Raw genomic sequence first — 19,495 nt, forward strand, 5'->3', positions numbered from 1 at the left:
AAAATCTATTTTTTAAAAGTGACATAGGGGTTTAAAATACAAATACGAAAATATAGAAATATATATAAAAGCACTCAGAGAATAATCACTTTAGATACCATGGTGCCTTTCAAAAAAGAAAAAGAGAAAAGAAATGAGATCATGCCAGTCATGTTTTCTTTCTTTCTTAAAAGTTAATCGGCCAGGCACAGTGGCTCACGCCTGTAATCCCAACACTCTGGGAGGCCAAGGCGGGTGGATCACCTGAGGTCAGGAATTCCAGACCAGCCTGGCCAACATGGTGAAACCCTGTCTCTACTAGAAATACAAAAATGTGCTGGACGTGGTGGCGGGTGCCTGGAATCCTAGCTACTCGGGAGGCCGAGGCAGGAGAATCACTTGAGCCTGGGACGCAGAGGTTGCAGTGAGCCAAGATAGTGCCATTGCACTCCAGCCTGGGCTGCAGGAGCAAAACTCCGTCTGAAAAAATATATATATATCATAACATAAAAAAGTTAATCATCATGGCTGTCTAGCCATGTTTATACATCTCCAACATCAGTTTTAGAAATTGAAGAAGATGGAGGGAAACATACTTATTGTAAAATGCTAAGAACAGTGTGCCATATTTGGCTATGTTTCTTAAAATGCGGTGAAAATATTAATTGCTTCAGGAACACCTCTAGTGCTTGTTAAAAACAGAGAATAGTCAGGGCATGATGGTGCACGCCTGTAATCCCAACACTTTGGGGGGCCGAGGCGGGCGGATTTGATGCCAGGAGTTAGAGACCAGCCTGGCCAACATGGTGAAAATCCCATCTCTACTAAAAAAAAAGAAAAATTAGCCAGACATGGTGTCAGATTCCTGTAGTCCCAACTACTTGGGAGGCTGAGGCAGGAGAATCACTTGAACAAGGGAGGTGGAGGTTACAGTGAGCTGAGATCGTGCCACAGCACTCCACCTGGGCGACCCAGTAAGACTCTGTCTCAAAAACAAAAAACAAATAAACGAAAAAAAAACTGGAGAATAGCTTTGTCATAATTTACTCCCCCCAAATTTTTTCAATCTAAAGAATTAAATTAAATTTAAAATGGTGACTAGGGAGCCCATCTCAGACCTGTAAAATGAGAATCTCCAGGTGGGGGTCCACAAATTCACATTTGTAGCAAGTTTCCAGATAATGTTTATCTCACTACATTGGAGAACCACTGGACTGTTTTAAAGAGAGGACCTATTTCCCCACAATATAGCAGAATATTTCTGTTTCTTGAACTTTTCTGTTCTCTGATTTTTATTTTAGGAGACAACAATGGATGGTCTTTGCAATTTGACAAATATTTTGCCAGTTACTCCAAAATGACTTCCCCATATCCCTTTGAGGCAGAAACACCTGAATGTTGTAAGTAATCGGAGCAGTTATTTCCTTTTCCATGAGTTCATAAGATACCATTGTTTAAAAGTTTGATTCATCATTAAAAAAAAAGATTGCATCTCCATCTGAAATCGTTTTTAATTAAAGAAACTTCAAAATTTGTAAGAGGTCAATTATAGTTTTCTAACTGCAAACTCTATTAAATATACAACTTTCACTAGGAAAATTTATTTCAAAAAAGACTCAGGGATCTTAAGTGTAAAAGTAATAAATGGTGTCAGATATTGTTGTGAACAAAACCAATGTCAGTTAGTAAAGGATGTTCAAGAATGGTATTTTATTTGAGTTCTCTTTTCACAATCTCTATGAAATGTGATGTAAAGAAAACAGAGAAAGTAGAGAGGGCAGAAAAGCTGTTTGGATTTTAATGTTTGCCAGAAAAAAACTCTTCTGAGCTGCAAAACCCTTATTCATTATAACCCACTATGTTCAGTCATACACTGAAAACCTACAAAAACACTGGAGGGGTGTGGAAGGGTATAAACCTGAGGATTAACTATAATATTTTAGATCAGAAAGATATATGAAAATAACTCCTCTTAAATAAATGTTGTCTGTTCTAATAAATTATGCAAATGTAAATCTGTGCCTTGGAGCTGTGATTTTAACCCTAGCTTTTCAAAACCTTGGTTAAAAAGCAAGGCGTATTTGCTATTCCTCTGACATTCCAAACATGGCTCCATATCACAGCCTCTATACAGACTGTTCTTTCAGAAACTTTCTCCCATGTGTCTGCTTAGTTGGTGACCCTCACCTTATTTAGGGCCCTGTTCAAATCAAGGAAGCCTGCACTGATAACACTGTATAAAACAGCAGTGTCCTCAGCCCTCCCGTCGTTACTCTATTAGCTTACTCTGTGTTATTTTCCGAGGTGGCACTATCATAATCGCTGGCGGTAGTGGTGCTGGTTGTGGTTGTGGTGGTGTATGAATTATCTCATCAGATCCTAAGCACTATGACAATAGGTACTTTGTTTGACTTTTTTTTTTGCTTCTCTTCTAGTGCCTAAAATAGTGCTTTGCGCATAGTGAGCACTCAATAAATTATTGTTGAAGTCTTTATGGGAGGCTACAGATAGGATATTTTGTTTTATTTTTCATCTTTGTATCTGCCCAGGAACATACATATTTCATGGATTGATTATGGTTACAGTAAAACCCAGTTGAATTTTTAAAGCCCAGTTGAATTAGTATATTTTTAAACATACATTTTTTATAATAATTTTTCTTATAGCTAAAACTTTTAGTTTTTTAGCTAACAATAAAAACATTCACAGAATTCTTTGCTGGGAGTTAAATTCATGGTTTATTTTTATCCTTTTTGATCCTGAAGCATGCCAGATTAACAATATGTCTGAATAATTGAGGTTTTATTTATGTAAATGTTATATAATAATAACTACATTTTAATAACAAATAGGTAGTTATTTTATAACATTATTTTTCTAAAGTTGCATTATCATAAATTATGTCTTTAGTCATAGATAAAAGCACAATATATTATGTAGGCAATGATTTAACTATTGTATAGTTCAATAATTTAAAAGAGTAAAATTTTACACTATGAGTTCTAGAAAATACATGTTTATACAGACAGTGACAGTTTACCTTTTGCTAGCCCTAGTAAATGCTAATTATTCAATTCTCGTACTCATCACATTTTCTGTTCTCTGTGTTTTGTACAACTTACATCACTCCCACCTTCCCAAAGCATTATCTGGGCAGCTTTGAATGGAAAACAGTCATGAATGAGCAATCAATGACTATTCACAACAAAATGGTGGAGAGGTGACTAAGAGTTTATTTTAGACAAATTTTATGTCATATATTTAGTTAGTTTCTTCATATCACCTGGCAATGCCAGCTCCTCCTCTGTTCTTTTTTTTCTTATATAGTGCCTTCCCAGTCATATCCTTTTCGTAAAACCATTTAAGATGAATAGGTAATGGCCTCATATCAAATAGTAGTGTCAAATTAGTAGATCAACAAAATATGAAATATTAAAATGTAAGGATTATTGAAGTCTATATAGGAGGCTATAGATAGCCTGTTGCAAATATAAGGTTTTTTCTCTTGCAAAACTTATTTTTTTAAAAAAAGGCATAGAGGAAGAAATCCTTATTTTTTTCTTTATGTTCTACCATAAATTGTAAAGTCTAGCTTTTTAAATGTTTAATATTTTTTGTCTTCACTACTCAAGTGAGGTTAATCAAAAACCACTAACAATCCCCAGTTTAAGGGGATAGATGTCACTCTTGTGAGATTCACGGGGTACTCAACAATCTGTCTCAGCATCATGCCATTATTTAGAGGAAGACCAAATAAGTTGTCCATTAAAAAGCTAAAAATTGGCTGGGCACAGTGGCGCACACTTATAATCCCAGCACTTCGGGAGACTGAGGTAGGAAGATCTCACTTGAGACCAGGAGTTCAAGACCAGTCTCGGCAACATAGTGAGACCCCAATCTCTCCAAAAAAAAAAATTATAACTTAGCTGTGCTCCTCAGGAGCCCAGGAGATTGAAGCTGCAGCTGTGATTGAGCCACTGTGCTCCAGCCTGGGCAACAGAACAAAACCCTCTCTCAGAGGGGGAAAAATAAAAGCAGCTAAAAGTTTTTGGGAAAGGAGAAAGTTAATAGATATAATTTAACTGGTAATTTTAAAAATAATGAATTAAACCATGTTGTCTCAAAATAGTTTTTTTCTTTTATCACATATTTTCTTTTTATTTCTTAATTTTATTTATTTGTTTATTTATTTATTGAGATAGAGTTTCACTCTTGTTGCCCAGACTCAGGAGTGCAATGGCATGATCTTGGTTCACTGCAACCTCCGCCTCCCAGGTTAAAGTGATTCTCCTGCCTCAGCCTCCCAAGTAGCTGGGATTATAGGCATGTGCCACCACTCCTGGCTAATGCTGTATTTTTAGTAGAAATGAGGTTTCTCCACATTGGTCAGGCTGGTCTTGAACTCCCGACCTCAGGTTATCTACCCACCTCAGCCTCCCGAAGTGCTGGGATTACAGGTGTGAGCCACCGCACCCGGTCTAGTTCTTAAATTTTAATTGAATCTTTTAATACCTCACTTTATTCCCAAAACGATTTTCAGCAACTAGCAATTAAAATACAGCTACTAAAAGCCTTAAACCATTAACATGATATAAAAGACAAAAGTTCAGTGGTGAATGGAAAGCAAATGACAAAGAAAAATTAAGAAAATCCTTCCTGAGAGAAGTTCAGTGACTTCATCCAAAGCATAGTTATGAATTTCATAGCCATTAAGTCCAAGAGAGAAAATAATGACTTACATAACTCTCATAGTTTGTAAAGCAAAACAAACAAATGGGGAAAAACCAGACAAGTCAGCAAGAGAAATATATTTTTGCCTGATCCTGCACCCTGGAAGACGTTTGTCACAAGTATAATTACATAAAAGGAATGAGGCTATGTAATAAATGTTGTATTTAAAAAAAAGAAGTAATTTTTTTCATCAGTACTTAACAAAAACAAATATATCATTTAAAGTTATTTAAAGACAATTTGTGGGAGGTGAGTGTAGCTAATAACTAAATATATTTTTTAAACTTGTAAACAGTGTAAAAATAGAATGGCAAGTGTAGTGTAAAACTTGCGGTTAAAATGGAAGTGAAGGTTCCTAGTGTCCCACCTTATTTGAAGCAGATTATTGTAGGAATTGATTGGAAATTAAACTGAGCAAAGCTTATAGTCATTTTTGACTAGATAAAATAATGTGCGGAATTCACATTATTAAAGTCATCTCTAAGAGCAATATCATGGAAAATATAATACCTATAATGAACCAATAATTTTAAAAATTTAAGTTTAAAGAATTTGAAAAGTATAGAGATTTTGAAAGCATTACTTACTCAACCATAATTTGACCATTCAGAAGCTACCAGCATTAACTTGCTACTGCATTACTCGTCTTTTTTGTTTTAACATAGTTGAAATTTCCTATACAAACCATTTTTATCAAATTTTTAATTAGCATTTCAGCATAATCAGGTATCCATATTACCACAACATCTTTTAAAATATACCATGTAATAGTATATTTTGTAAGTGACCTAATTTCCTTAATCATTCCTTGGCTGTTGAATATTTACGTGTTGTTTTTTCATTTTTCCCTATTGCAGATAACCCTGTAATCAACATATATGGATTATCTTAATTTAGTCTCTATATATGAAAAAAATGCACTGGGGTTAGCACTAATTTGACTGCCATCCGTTTCTGCCCTTCCTACTTCATTCTCCAGACCATCATCTTCCTTCCCAACCTTCTCCATCCCATCCCCACAGCATACACATAGACTCACATGAGATACGATTTTAACTTAAAGAGACAGCATCAGTTTTTAGACATCCACGACCAAAGTGGGTACTTGCAACTATAAAACTGTTTTAAAGTTCTTGGCAGATACTCTGTTTATATTAAACACTAAATCTAGGTTATGGTCCTGATCTCTTGTAACCCTGAAAAGAAGTCTCTGGAGATATTTGGGAGGAGAGGAAGAACACATGTCACCCCATATCTGAGCCAAAAAGCTCCTCATGAACAGTCATACACAGAGGTCTCCGCTTAGCCACTGAGAGACTTGCCTGCTCTCTGCAAGTTTCACCATAAAGGTCAGAAACTGGAAGCCTACAAGCAGAAAACTCTCATAGACAGTTTTGTTTGTCCAATATTTTTAAATGTTTTCAGTTAGCTAATATCAGTTTTTAAATAGATAGTCGTATATAAAACATTGTATTTCTGGCTTCTTTGAGGAAGTTGGTAGACGTAGCTACACATGTTCCTATTCTAATATGGCAACAGATGGGAGAAGCTGTTGCACTTGGACATCTGGACACAGTCTACAGTGACATTGCCTGACCGCTGGAGACACTGGAGTCTGTAACCCCTGCGGTATGGGTTAGTGTTCCAGAAGTCAATGTGGAGGGGGGAAACATTTCTCATTGCTCTCAGGAATTGGCCATTCCCCATCGGAGCAGGAATCAAACTATATTTATTATCCTAAATAATAATCTCATTATTCTGTTTAGCTATATGAATACATCATTGCAAATCTCTAATAGACTTTAGATGTATTTAGATGTATTTAGTCACATCCTAACACTATCACTACAGCCTCACAAGATGGCCAAGGTCATACACCTCATTCTCCCTCTCTTTCCAACACCCAACATCAGTGAAAATAGAATCCTAAGAAGAAAAATTGTCACTCCCATAAATAAACTTTTATTCATCCTTTACCCCATTTAAGCCAAAAGATTTTTTAAAAAACTTATTTGAAGAACTCCTGATTTAAAAAAAAAAAAAAAACTATTGACACTATCATTTGCCTTTAGTTCTCCTCGTTCTTGCTAGTTAAAAGTGATTTATTCCTCCTTTAAAGTTTTTGATTAGGCTAAAATAAATACTTTATTTTTAAGTGGCAGTTGTAATATGAACATTAAGCCTCATCACACATTATCATGTCAATCCTTAGTGGTATAAGAGCAGATTATTTCATTCATTTTGCAATGAATGGAGAACGGTCTGCTATTTTTAAAAAATGCATGAGCTGGTAAGTGTGTGTTTCCAAATGTTAATGCTCTACCATCATTTTAAGGTTAAATTAAAAGCAAACTTTGAAACCTTAATTTAAAGCATTGCTTAAATTGCCTAGGTAACACATGATATGCTTTTGTACTAAATGATTTTCTCATAGCTTTTCATTTCTTTCTTTTCATTACCCTCCTCTTCCTGGCCCCTCATGTCATCATGCCTTACCACTTCCCCTTGATTCAGTGGTCGGTTCTGTGCCAGTGCAATGTCTTTGCCAAGGTCTGGAGCTTGACTGTGATGAAACCAATTTACGAGCTGTTCCATCAGTTTCTTCAAATGTGACTGCAATGTAAGTAGAAAAGAATGACTTCATCCTGACAGCTGGGTAGCACCTGTAAAATTGTATTATAATTAAGACCATATCATTATTAATAATGTATTTTTATTCCAAGATGATGTCATTTTTCCTGGGTCAGGTATAATTACTGATATTTATTTTGCATTTATTAAATGCTAGACCCTACCTTAAATTATTCTTTATATTAGCTATTTAACCCCTCATAATAATCCTGTGAGGTATGGAGTATCACCATATTTTATGTAAACAAAAAAAGTCATCAATTGCATGTGCTACTAAAGAAAAAATGGCTTCTAATTAAACTATTACATAGAGCTTTCCTATTACATAGAATTTTCATTTGACATTTATTGAAAGAATTCTTTTAGAATTTATTGGACCGACATTTTAATATAATCTGATGTGTAAGTTAAAAAAGAAAATAAGGTAAATTGGATAAGATATCCCCCCCAAAACATCATATTTAAAATCTGTTCTGAATCACCTCATGAGTCATAGATGTTAATGTTGTTGTTTTCTTAAGGAATTCAAACTTGCGTATGTAAAAAAAATTATCACCACAAATGGTGTGTTGATTTCTAGTACCTGTAGTGTTAGTTTCTAGTACTAATTTGAATTCAACAAACTTCAGCAACACAAACATACACATTTGACTGAAACTTTTTTACAAGAAATTAGTGGAGGACAACTATTTTAATCCAATATTTTCGCTGAGTTTCTTTTTTCATCTAGATGCCTTAGTGCCTTGTGGCTCTCACTTTTGGGTATATGAGGACAAAATAAGAGTAATTCTTGAGTTTATGAATATTGACAAGTGTTACCGTTTTCAAACCAGGCCACCTAATACAGCAATTGAAATACTTGATACATGAGGTAAGAGCTACAACTCAGAGTTCCGGTGCATAGTGGTTCCCTTGAATTCACAGATCTGGGAAGTTTACCCAATTTGTGGTAGCCAGGGAATATGAACTGAAAATATCAGCAAGGTTTTCCAAAAGAGGGAACATTTCCACTTGAACTAAGGAAAGGAAGAGCTCTTCAGTATTCTATCCTCTTCTTGCCCCACCGTGGCTCTTTCTCATAGCAATTAATCCTGCTAGAAAAAAGTAATAATCCCCCAAAAGAACCTGAGGTCCTATGGAACACTTCTCTGATTTAAATTCTAACTGGAAATTCTGGGTATAACAATTTATGAATAGTCTGCACAACACAGAGACAGTCCATCACTACAAAAAAATAAAAATTAGCCAGGTATGATGGCCCACACATATAGTCTCAGCTACTTGGAGGCTGAGGCAGGAGGATCACTTGAGCCTGGGAGGTCAAGGCTGCAGTGAGCTGTGATCAAGCCACTGTACTCCAACCTGGATGACAGAGTGAGTCCCTGTCTCAAACAAAAAAATAATAATTTATGATAATTGCATTCTATTTTCAGAGAAAAAAATCAGAATCCTCCACCGCTGTATCAAATTACTAGAAAATCCAAATCAAAGGATATTCTGATGCAGCCAATTTCATTTTTCATTTTCCCACGAGTAAGATTTGAATCTATTCTTTAACAATTCAACCAACATTTGTAAAATAAAGAACAGAGACAGAAAGCTGGAGGAATGGAGGGGAATAAGGCAACGGCTAACTAGAGAGGGCATGCCTCACACAAAGGGTGAATCATTGAATTAATTCCCATTCAATTTTTAAAAGTGTCATAATCTAATATACACATACATACATAAAGAGACGTGGGCAGAAAACGGTGACCTACCAGCTTTCAACCCCTGATATAAACAAAAAACTGGGACCAGGTCCTTGTAAGTGACTGTCTGCAAGAAGGCAAGAAAGGAGGAGTCAAAGATGACTCCAAGGTTTCCGTTCTAAGCAACGGTGTGATCAGAGAATGGGGAGACTTGGTGGCAGTAACTGAGAAAGATTGGGACTCTGATGTTAGATGTTTTTTCCAATGTGAGATTAACAGGTCACTCAGTGGATATCTCCAACAGGCATTTGGAGATATACGAATAAAGCTCAGGAGTTTATGTCTACAATTTTTTTTATTTTATTTTTTGTTCAAAAAATAGCATTCTCTTGTGCTTTAGGTTGAGCCACTTGATTCCAGTTGTCCATTTATACTTTTCTTCTGCAGAACACTGGCTTAGACTCATACCTAGTCCCAGTCTGTTTGTTCAGTTCCATACAGAAAAAGAACTCTATGCTTTATAGCAAATACATTAAAAAGTAAATATCAAATTTCATTAGTCAGTTCTTTCCAGACTTTGAGTTGGAACTGTTATAGGGAAATATCAGAAGAGGACTGAACCATATATAAGTATCAAAGAAGTTAATACTCCCAGTAATGTTTATTGAAGTTGGGATTTTTTAATAATTTCACATAAATGCTAATGAACAAAATGGGCAAACATAGATAGATATGATTATTTTTATTTTTTTCTAGCTGGATAAACACTAATTTTGACTATTTGAGACTTGACTTTAAGATCCTGGAATTTAATCACTAGAACTATATGATCTAATATGAAGAACTTCCTTTATAAAACTAGAGCTAGCTTTGACAATAATGATTAAAATAGGCCATTTCTCTCCCACACACACACAAACACACACCCTCTTTGACTCTGTGAGCAATCAAAGTTGGAATGTCAAATTTTTAAATATAAGGATTTGTTATAAAGTATTTTGGGTTGTTCTATTCAATGAGAATAACAGCATCTACCTCTTTCTATCCCAGTAGGATATTGTGAAATATAGAGAATGTTATTTGTCAAAATATTTTATGTCATTTAGAAAGAAGTAACCTATAAATCCTAGACACTGTTAATAAAAACCCAACTTTGTAAGTAACATTACTTAGCAGTCTTTCAAAGTGCCTCACGTTCCTCTATAGTAACTCTCCTCCTTCAAGTGCAATTAACCTCTTCCTCTTGGGTTCTCTCATAGAACCTCACTTGTGTCTCTTTTACGTATACTAAACATTCTTGCTTATACTATAGTGAGTCGGGTCCTATTATCTACCTGAAAAAGGAAAATGCCATGGCCTATATATCCTCCAAAGTTCCTAATAGAGTCTAATAATCCCTAAATAAATGTTATTGAAATGAATTTATAAATAAACACAATAAAAACAAAAGAAGTTGGTTGCCTCTTTAGCCCTGGGCTGTAAGACTGAAGTTATTATTCAAAGAAAATTCTCTATTTATAGATAAAGCATAATTTGTCCAAATACAATATACACTTCTTAAAAGCAGGTATTCAACATGTGCAAATGGCAGGCATTTGACACGTTTTTTTTGAGATAATCAATGAATGAATGAACACTTTGTTTTTTTTAAGACAGTCTCACTCTGTCACCCAGGCTGGAGCTCAGTGGCGCGATCTTGGCTCACTGCAACCTCTGCCTCCTAGGTTCAAGCGATTCTCGGAACACATTTTTTAAGAACACACTAAACTTTCATCTATATCCTTAAACTCAATTTTGTTTGTTTGTTTGTTTGTTTTTTGTAAACAGACAGGGTCTCACTGTGTCCCCCAGGCTGGAGTGCAGTGGTGCAGTCACAGCTCACGGCAGTCTTGACCTCTGAGGCTCAGGTGATCCTCCTGCCTTAGCCTCCCAAGTAGTTGAGACTACCGGCATGCACCACCATGCCCAGCTAATTTTTTTAATTGTTTGTAGAGATGGTGGGCGGATCTCACTGTGTTGCCAAGCTGGTCTTGAACTCCTGGGCTCAAGTGATCCTCACACCTCACTCTCCCAAAGTACTGGAATTATAAGTGTGATCCACTGTGCCCAGCCAAATCCAAATATTTAACAATTTATCATGACACAATATGAACATTTAAACAGGGTATAAAGCAGAATTTGGAATCTAAGTCAAGTCAGAATCATTAGCAGAGAAGAGATCCTCTATTAGTTAATATATACAAGGAAATAATATTTGGTGACGGCCAGCAACTGAGAGTGGTTTCAAGAGGGAATTACTTGTTAATCAGCCTTTGGTATTATTTATTTAAAAAGCCACTAAGTGTCTGATATGCGTAGTCTAGAAAAGTGATTTTTAACTTTTTTTCTTTCATTATTGTTTCCCTTCCCTCAGGAAGCCTTTTTAGACTTTTTTTTTCTATTTGTCCCCTCCTGTGAAATTTTAATACTACAGATATTATATATATAATAATACAGTATACTGTAGTATACTACAGATGTACTACAGGCTCAGTGGCTCACGCCTGTGATCCCAGCACTTTTGGAGGCCGACGCAGGTGGATCACAAGGTTCAAGACCAGCCTGACCAACATAGTGAAACCCCGTCTGTACTGAAAATAAAAAATTTAGCCAGGTGTGGTGGCCTGTGCCTGTAATCCCAGCTACTCAGGAGGCTGAGGCAGGAGAATCACTTGAACCCGGGAGGCAGAGGTTGCAGTGAGCCGAGATCGTGCCACTGCACTCCAGCCTGGGCCACAGAGCAAGACTCCAGCTCAATAATAATAGTAATAATAATAATACAGATATACAATATATGTTCTTGTGTGTATCTGTGCATTATACATTTAAAAAGTAAGATTTTATTTATTTATTTATTTATTTTTTTTTTTTTTTACTTGTTTAAGAACCAGTTCTCACCTTCATTGAGAGTACATGTTCTTCTACACTCTAGAACAGTGTTTCTCAAATTAGGTTCCAAAAATGTGTTCCAAAGAGTCCAAGAAACTTTTTTTTAAGAAGGATTCATCACCAAGTTTAAGCAACACCGCTTCAAAACCTAAACATTGTTAGTGTGTATTGTATAAAACTGTCTTAACCTGAGTTAAGTTAACCTCCAGACAATGCAGATACTTATTAGTATCTGCTGCATGGTACTATATAATGATAGTACTAATAATATATTATTAGATACCATCTAATCCAAATCCCTCGTTTCACAGTTAAAGAAACTGACTTGGAAAAGTTGTGTGTGATTCATGCCAGGAACCCCAGCTACACTGATTTTTGATTTTTTATTGTTTCATTTATTTTGCTTTTTCTACATTACATTGCTGTTCTAAAACAAAAACTTAAGGGCTTGGGACCTTTCCAGTACAACCACAATTACACGGATCTGGTCTGTGTCAAACTGCTTATTAAATTGTGATACAAAAGAAAATCTTTCTTTACAACTTCTTAGAAGTTGAAATGGAATCACTTACTGAATAAAGATGATCCATTTATAGGTACCAATTGATGTTTTCCTTCATTACTAATTTTAAGGTGGTGGAATGTGAGCAATGAAATATTGAGAAATACAATATTTAATTTCTGGAAAGTGTTTTTTAAACCGAAAACACTCTTTTTATTGTCACTCAGAAACTGAGATGCCTTCTAGTGTTTATTAAATACAAATAGGAAAGAAAAACATAACTGAAAATCAATTTTTTCAATTCTTTTCTTTAACATTTTTGTCAGAATTTCAGTCATAATCAAAATTTAAGAAAATATGAATAGCTTTAATAGTGCAAAACTAACAGCTAGACCTCGTTCAAGTGATATGATAAATATGAGAGAGATAATCGTGAAGCAAAATGTTTCCTGAAAGCTAGTACTAAAGTAAATAGTTTATAATTATCCCTATTGTAATTTAAAAGTAAAGAAAAAACAACTTTAAGAACCAAAATTTACATTTATTTCAGGTCACTTCAGTGGAACTTAATAAGAAAGCTTCCTCCTGATTGCTTCAAGAATTATCATGATCTTCAGAAGCTGTAAGAAAATATTTAATTCCTGGTATTAAAATTAACTAGCATATTTGGGCATATCTGTTTCTTCCCGCTTCTGTGAACACCAACACTATTCCACGGCTTATGTCTAATCCCTATTCAGGGAAGTAGTTAGCTGTTAACTGAAGACTTCCAGGTAGCACTTTTTTTTTTCTGAGTAATTTTAGAAACCATTCTAGAAAAATTTCAAACACCTGTTTCCAAAGGAACTGGAGCATGTGTGCCGTGAATCCTCCTACCACACTCCCCCAAAATGGAGATACTTAGAAGCTTTTATCTCTGCATTATTCCGGCATGGAACACCTCAGTGCTCATCTTAGAGAAAAATGTAATGATCTTTTGCCAGATCTACCATCAAGAAAGTGAAGACTTTTCTTCCATATGTTTTCAAATTCATTCTCTACCTAAAATAGCAAGTCACTGTAGGTTTAAACCTCTGAGCATGTCTTGGAGACTTGATTCTGTTTTCACATCTGCCTTGTGAGTTGGGTTTTATTTTGGCGTTGGGTAGCATCTGACATGTTAGCTTCCCTTCAGAACTCTCAAAATACACACTAGCCAACGTGATGTTTACCTGTTACTTAGGTCAACTTTGTGACTAAATTATGTTGTCCTATGGTGAATTGTTGGGTTTAGATACTCTGTACCTAAATCACACTAAGAAATATCTCAGGATTCATTGTTTCATTTTTATACCAATAGAGATTGGTTCTTGTTTTGGTTTTCCAATAGGGAAACCTGATAAATTAATATGTATTTGCACATTTTTAAAGCTAACAGATGGAAATTGAGTGGAATCAGAAGAAAAATTAACCCACTTCCTTCAGTGAAATGTTCTAAAAACCCAGATAGTCTGCAGAAGTATCTGTTTCATATTTGAAAATAGAAATTCTAATAAAAATAACTTTTCAAAATTTCATTCTGAACATTTATCAGTCAAAAGAGAATTTATCACAATTAGAACTGACAAAACTTCAAGAGTACACTGACTTATGCTATTTTCTGATTTCCGGAGACTGAAGAATTTTTCTGTAGCATCACCTTATGTCCACTTGATGTAAAGGAGCTAGACTACAAATCTAAATATCAAAATTCAGATTTATGTAATTCAGTGGCTTAGCATTTTTGCACAACAAACATTGAATTAATTCTCTTTTTTGAACTAACCACCGTACTAATGTGGATGAATTAATTCCTGAATGACCAATTTGTTCCATATAACAAAATTATCAAAATAGCCTAATTATTTAAAAATTTCTAATTGGTTATTAAAGTCTGTACCTTTAGACCTCCAGGCAATTCAGTCTATTCCTTAGTAGATCATTATAGCGCTAGAAATAAACAAACAAATACGTGATAAATGAGAACCATTCATTACCTACTACATGATTGGGCCCACAGCATATCAGGTTCAGTTGCATAATAATTATTTTTTAAGAGACAGGGTCTCACTCTGTCATTCAGGCTGGAGTGCAGTGGTACGATCATAGTTCACTGCACCCTCAAACTCCTGGGCTCAAGTGATCCTCCCAACTCAGACTCCTAGGTAGCTAAGACTACAGGCATGTGCCACCACACCTGGCTATTTTTTTTTTTTTTTTTAGAGATAGGATCTCACTATGTTGCCCTGCCTGGCTGTTCTCAAACTCCTGGTTTCAAATGATCCTCCTGCCTTGGCCTCCCAAAGCTCTGGGATTATGGGCATAACCCACTTCACCCAGCCCGTAATAAATTTTATAACATTTCACAATCAAAGTTAGATGTTCTTGCATGTTGGAGAAACAGGGTACTTTTCAGTCAAAATTTCTAATTAACTGAATGTTCGCTCATATTGATTTCTTTCTTATTGCTTCTAAAAGTTATAACAAATTACATACAAACTTTCAGGACACTCTAAAGAACAGTGGTGACCTGCACTCAGAACAAGAAGGCAGCCTTGAAGTCCTTACTTTATCATTCCCATAGTCTGGGGCAAGTACACGTGGAAGTGCAAACCTTTGTGTGTGTGCAGTGATGCAATAGCGTGTACTCCGGTACCCATTTCCTTTGACCTCCAGTTAACTCAAGGTCGTATTTTCAGTATTACTTCAGTTAACTGTGTAAGCCTGCATTCTTGTCTTGACCTTCCAATCTAATTTATATTCTTCTAGTCCTGATTATTTTTATTTATGTGTTCATCTTTTGCCGCTTTTACTCCTCGTAAATTTCCCCCAAACAGTTTTTGGAAGAAGGTTTTGTTATCAAACTAATGAGATCAAAATTGACTTGGGTGACAGGTTTGTGATTAACATAGAATATGGTTTGGGACATTAAAAAACATCATGCACTTTTAGGTTGGCTAGCACTGTCTTGAGCACTTAACAAGCTTAAAGAATTATAACAAGGCCTGTATTAAAAATCTGCTTCTAGACTTCTGATTCATGGGGGCTTTACTATGTGTTAACATTTTATTTCTAGAAAATTCAAATAGTAAGCTTTGGCTGTTATTCATTTACCTTTACAACTAGAATTTCGAAATACAAGCCAGCCTAATTGTACATAAATTTAATAGAAACATGAAGTGACATGATATCTGGCTTCACTAAATTATTTTGTAATGTTTACCTTTTTCAATTTTTAAAATGTTTAATTGTCGTCAAATATACATAACATAAAATGTAGCATCTTAACCATTTTTAAGTCTACCTTCAGAGGCATTAAGCACGTTCATATTGCTACACTACCTACCATCACCATCATCCATCCACAGAATTCTTTTTGTCTTGCAAAAGTGAAACTCTGCCTCATTTTTTTTCTTTTTAATAATCATTTTCACAGGTACTTGCAAAACAATAAGATTACATCCATCTCCATCTATGCTTTCAGAGGACTGAATAGCCTTACAAAACTGTAAGTACCAGTGCGAATTCATCTGCCCATTCCACGGTAATCTGACAGCCTAGACTATTCCAATCCAAACTAGCCTCCCTGTCCATGACAGTCCCAAGGAGCCATGCCAGGGGTGCTAAAGGCGCAGTAGGGCACCGTGGCTAAGAGTGTGGGATTGTGAGTTAGACAGGCTTCAGTCTGAGTCCTGATTGCCTTACTTACTAAGTGTGTGACCTTGAGCAATTTATATTCCTTTTTTTTCTTTCTTTCTTTTTTTTTTTTTTTTTTTTTTTTTTGAGACAGAGTGTCTCTCTGTCACCCAGACTGGAGTGCAGTCGCTCAATCTCAGCTCGCTGCAGCCTCTGCCTCCCGAGTTCAAGCAATTATCTGCCTCCGCCTCCCGAGTGGCTGGGATTACAGGCGCCCGCCACCACACCTGGGGTTTCACCATCTTGTCCAGGCTGGTCTTGAACTCCTGACCTCATGATCCACCGGCCTCAGCCTCCCGAAGTGCTGGGATTACAGGTGTAGGCCACCATGCCCAGCCAATTTATATTCCTTTCTAAGCATAAGTTGCCTCTACTATAAAATACAAATTATAATAGTTCCTACCTCTGGGATATTGTAGGAAACAAGAAAATCCGTGGGAAGCATTAGGCACACTGTGCCTGACACATACTAAGAATTCAATGTACATTTGCCCTGGTGACAGGAGTGATGACTGAATGAACTTAGACAAAGTAAAAGCCTGATGCAACCAAGCAGGGTGGCTCATGCCTACAATCCCAGCACTTTGGGAGGCTAAGCCGCGAAATCCCTTGATTGCTGGATTGTACTACTGCACTCCAGCATCCAGCATGAGCCATAGACCAAGACCCTGTATCTAAGGGGAAAAAAAAAAAAAAGCCTGATGATGATATTTGTGATAAAGAAGAAAAAACTCAAAGACTTCTCTAGTTAATCAATTATTCTTTTTCACTAATCCCACTTTTACAAATACATGAAATACTGTAAGGTTAAAGAAATAAAGCTTTTTGTGGTAAAATATACGTAATCTAAAATTCACCATTTAACTATTTTTAAGTAGACAGTTCAGTGGCATTAAGTACATTCACATTGTTATGGAACCATCATCACCATCCACCTCTAAAACTTTTTCATCTTCCCCAACTGAAACTCCGTATTTGTTGAATAATAATTCCTCATATCTGTCTCTCCCCATTTCCCCCTCTCCCCAGCCCCTGGCAACCATCATTCTACTTTCTGTATTTATTAATTGGCTACTTTAAGTACCTCATAGAAGGAGAATCATAAAATATGCAGTTTTTTGTGTCTGGCTTATTCCACTTAGCACAATGTCTTTAATGTTCACATGTTGTAGCATGTGTCAGAATTTCCTTTTTTAGGGCTGAATAATAGTCCATTGTATTTATATACCACATTTTGTTTAACTGTTTATCTGGCAGTGGACATTTGGGTTGTTTCCACCTTTTGGCTGTTGTGAATAATGTTGCCATCAACACAGAAATACAAATATCTGGTTCTGGTATATACCCAGAAGTGGAATTGCTAAGTCAGATGGTAATTCTTTGATTTTTGAGGGACTGCCATTTGATTTGATTTTGATTTTTTAAGGGACTGCCATACCGTTTTCCACAGCAGCTGTACCATTTTACTTTCCAACTAGTGATGCACAGGAATTCCAATTTCTCCACATCCTCACCAACATTTGTGTTCTTGTTTCATTTGTTTGTTTTGACAATAACTATCCTAATGGGTGTGAAGTGGTATCTCACTGTGCTTTTTTTTAAAAAAAAACAAACAAACAAACAAAAAAAAAAACAGGCTTTCTAAAAGTTCCATTTTATTGAGTTCTGCCATGCAGCATTCTAGAAGTAACTGGAAAGAAATATAACCAAAAATCACATGAATACATAACTCCCTGTATTTCCATTTATGTCCCCTTATTTTCTATCTATCCTGTTCTCTATCCTAACGCAGGAAACCCATTCCAGTCAGATTTTTAGCTTGTGGTATCAGAGTTTGGGATTGAGTCAAGAAGAGCATCTAGTAATTTACTAGCAAAATGGAAGAAGACTGCAGGAGACTCAAAGCCTTAACAGTAACCACTTTAGCCATGTCCTCTCCCCCTCTACCCCATCCCTGCTCTTTTATGTCTTAGCAAAGTACCCAACGTCAATATTGGATGCACTCTCGTCAGACTCCTGACTGTCTTCTTTCCATATATCTTTGAAAATTTACTAAACATCTGTTTGGTTTAATGTTCAGTGGATGTAGAGGAAGCTCTTAAAAGGCAGTACAGAACTGGAGAGCAAACTTAAAAGTGTTCTCCATCTCTTTTCATAGCTTTTCTATAGTGCTGGAATATTGTTGAGTGTTAAAGATGCCACATATTTCTAGTTAAATAATCATTAGTCCCAGCACTTTGGGAGGCTGAGGCGGAAGGATCACGAGGTCAGGAGATGGAGACCATCCTGGCTAACACAGTGAAACCCCGTCTCTACTAAAAACACAAAAAATTAACCAGGCATGATGGCACATGCCTGTAGTCCCAGCTACTCAGGAGGCTGAGGCAAGAGGATCGCTTGAACCTCAGGGACAGAGGTTGCAGTGATCCAAGATTGTGCCACTGCACTCCAGCCTGGGCATCAGAGGGAGACTCCATCTCAAAAAATGATAATAATAATCATTAGATACCTGATGATTCATGGATCTAAATAATCATTAGATTCGTAAGTATTCATTAACCTCATAGAGTGCAAATATTTTAGATAGACACCATGAGGGCATAGAAGGATAACTCAGGCTTGCTCCCTTTAAGTAGTTATACCTTAGTGTTTCAGGTAGAGCACTGAGCCATCACTGGGGAGAGGCAGGACTCCTGTTCTCTAGAAGCTTATGATCTGAAATGGGAAAACAATGCCAACTTATATACAACATTAGAGAACCATTTTTTAAAAGTACTTAAGTTCCAAACCTGTGTTGCTGAAACCAAAACTGCTATTATGGTTCACTGAAAGGAGTGATTATCTCAGGTCCAGAGCAGTAAAGGATGGCTCTGAAAAAATGAAGAGGACTGGGCAAAACAGGTGAGCACAGGGAGCCATAGTGGATCAAATGCCTTTTACCTGGAGGGTTTTTGTATAAGAGAACCCCCTGAGGTTGTAAGTCATTTCTTACCCCTTACTGTGCCCACCTGGGCTCCAGGTTTGCAAAGGAGGGAAGGAAGAGGCTCTATTGTGGGGTGTCATTGCTTACTAGCCCTAAGCAAAAGTCAAACCCAGCAAGAGAGAACAGATTCCTGGCAGGAGAAATTCTACAGGATGTTTATTCAAGATATGAAAGACTGAAGAAGAGAAAGAAATCCGTGTGAATCCTGTGTTAGTGGAAGTGAAACTTGAATTCTTACTTGCATGTGAATCATAAGCAGAAAGAAAAAGGAAAGAGGGAAGAAACTGGAGTAAGAGGCGTGAGCACAGACACTGCTATAAAATATAATGTGTACTG

At 36.3% G+C, this 19,495-nt stretch overlaps 1 protein-coding gene across 10 annotated transcripts in view; it reads left to right on the plus strand.

Moving 5' to 3' along the window:
* The window catches only part of RXFP1 (relaxin family peptide receptor 1), a 124,688-nt gene that overhangs the window by 63,475 nt on the left and 41,718 nt on the right, over positions 1 to 19,495 (plus strand). For 5 of the 10 annotated variants that reach the window (XM_025385031.1, XM_025385030.1, XM_025385029.1 and 2 more), the window contains 4 exons: positions 1,281 to 1,379; positions 7,225 to 7,330; positions 13,013 to 13,084; positions 15,917 to 15,988. In XM_025385031.1, coding sequence (XP_025240816.1) covers positions 1,337 to 1,379; positions 7,225 to 7,330; positions 13,013 to 13,084; positions 15,917 to 15,988 — 293 coding nt within the window. In that variant the 5' untranslated portion in view covers positions 1,281 to 1,336. Of the gene's footprint in view, positions 1 to 1,280; positions 1,380 to 7,144; positions 7,331 to 13,012; positions 13,085 to 15,916; positions 15,989 to 19,023; positions 19,078 to 19,495 lie in introns of all 10 variants that reach the window. The other 5 variants (XM_025385032.1, XM_025385028.1, XM_025385033.1 and 2 more) reach the window with 3 other exon arrangements.

This window comes from Theropithecus gelada, chromosome 5, assembly GCF_003255815.1.
Source record: "Theropithecus gelada isolate Dixy chromosome 5, Tgel_1.0, whole genome shotgun sequence".
Taxonomy (NCBI): Eukaryota; Metazoa; Chordata; class Mammalia; order Primates; family Cercopithecidae; genus Theropithecus; species Theropithecus gelada.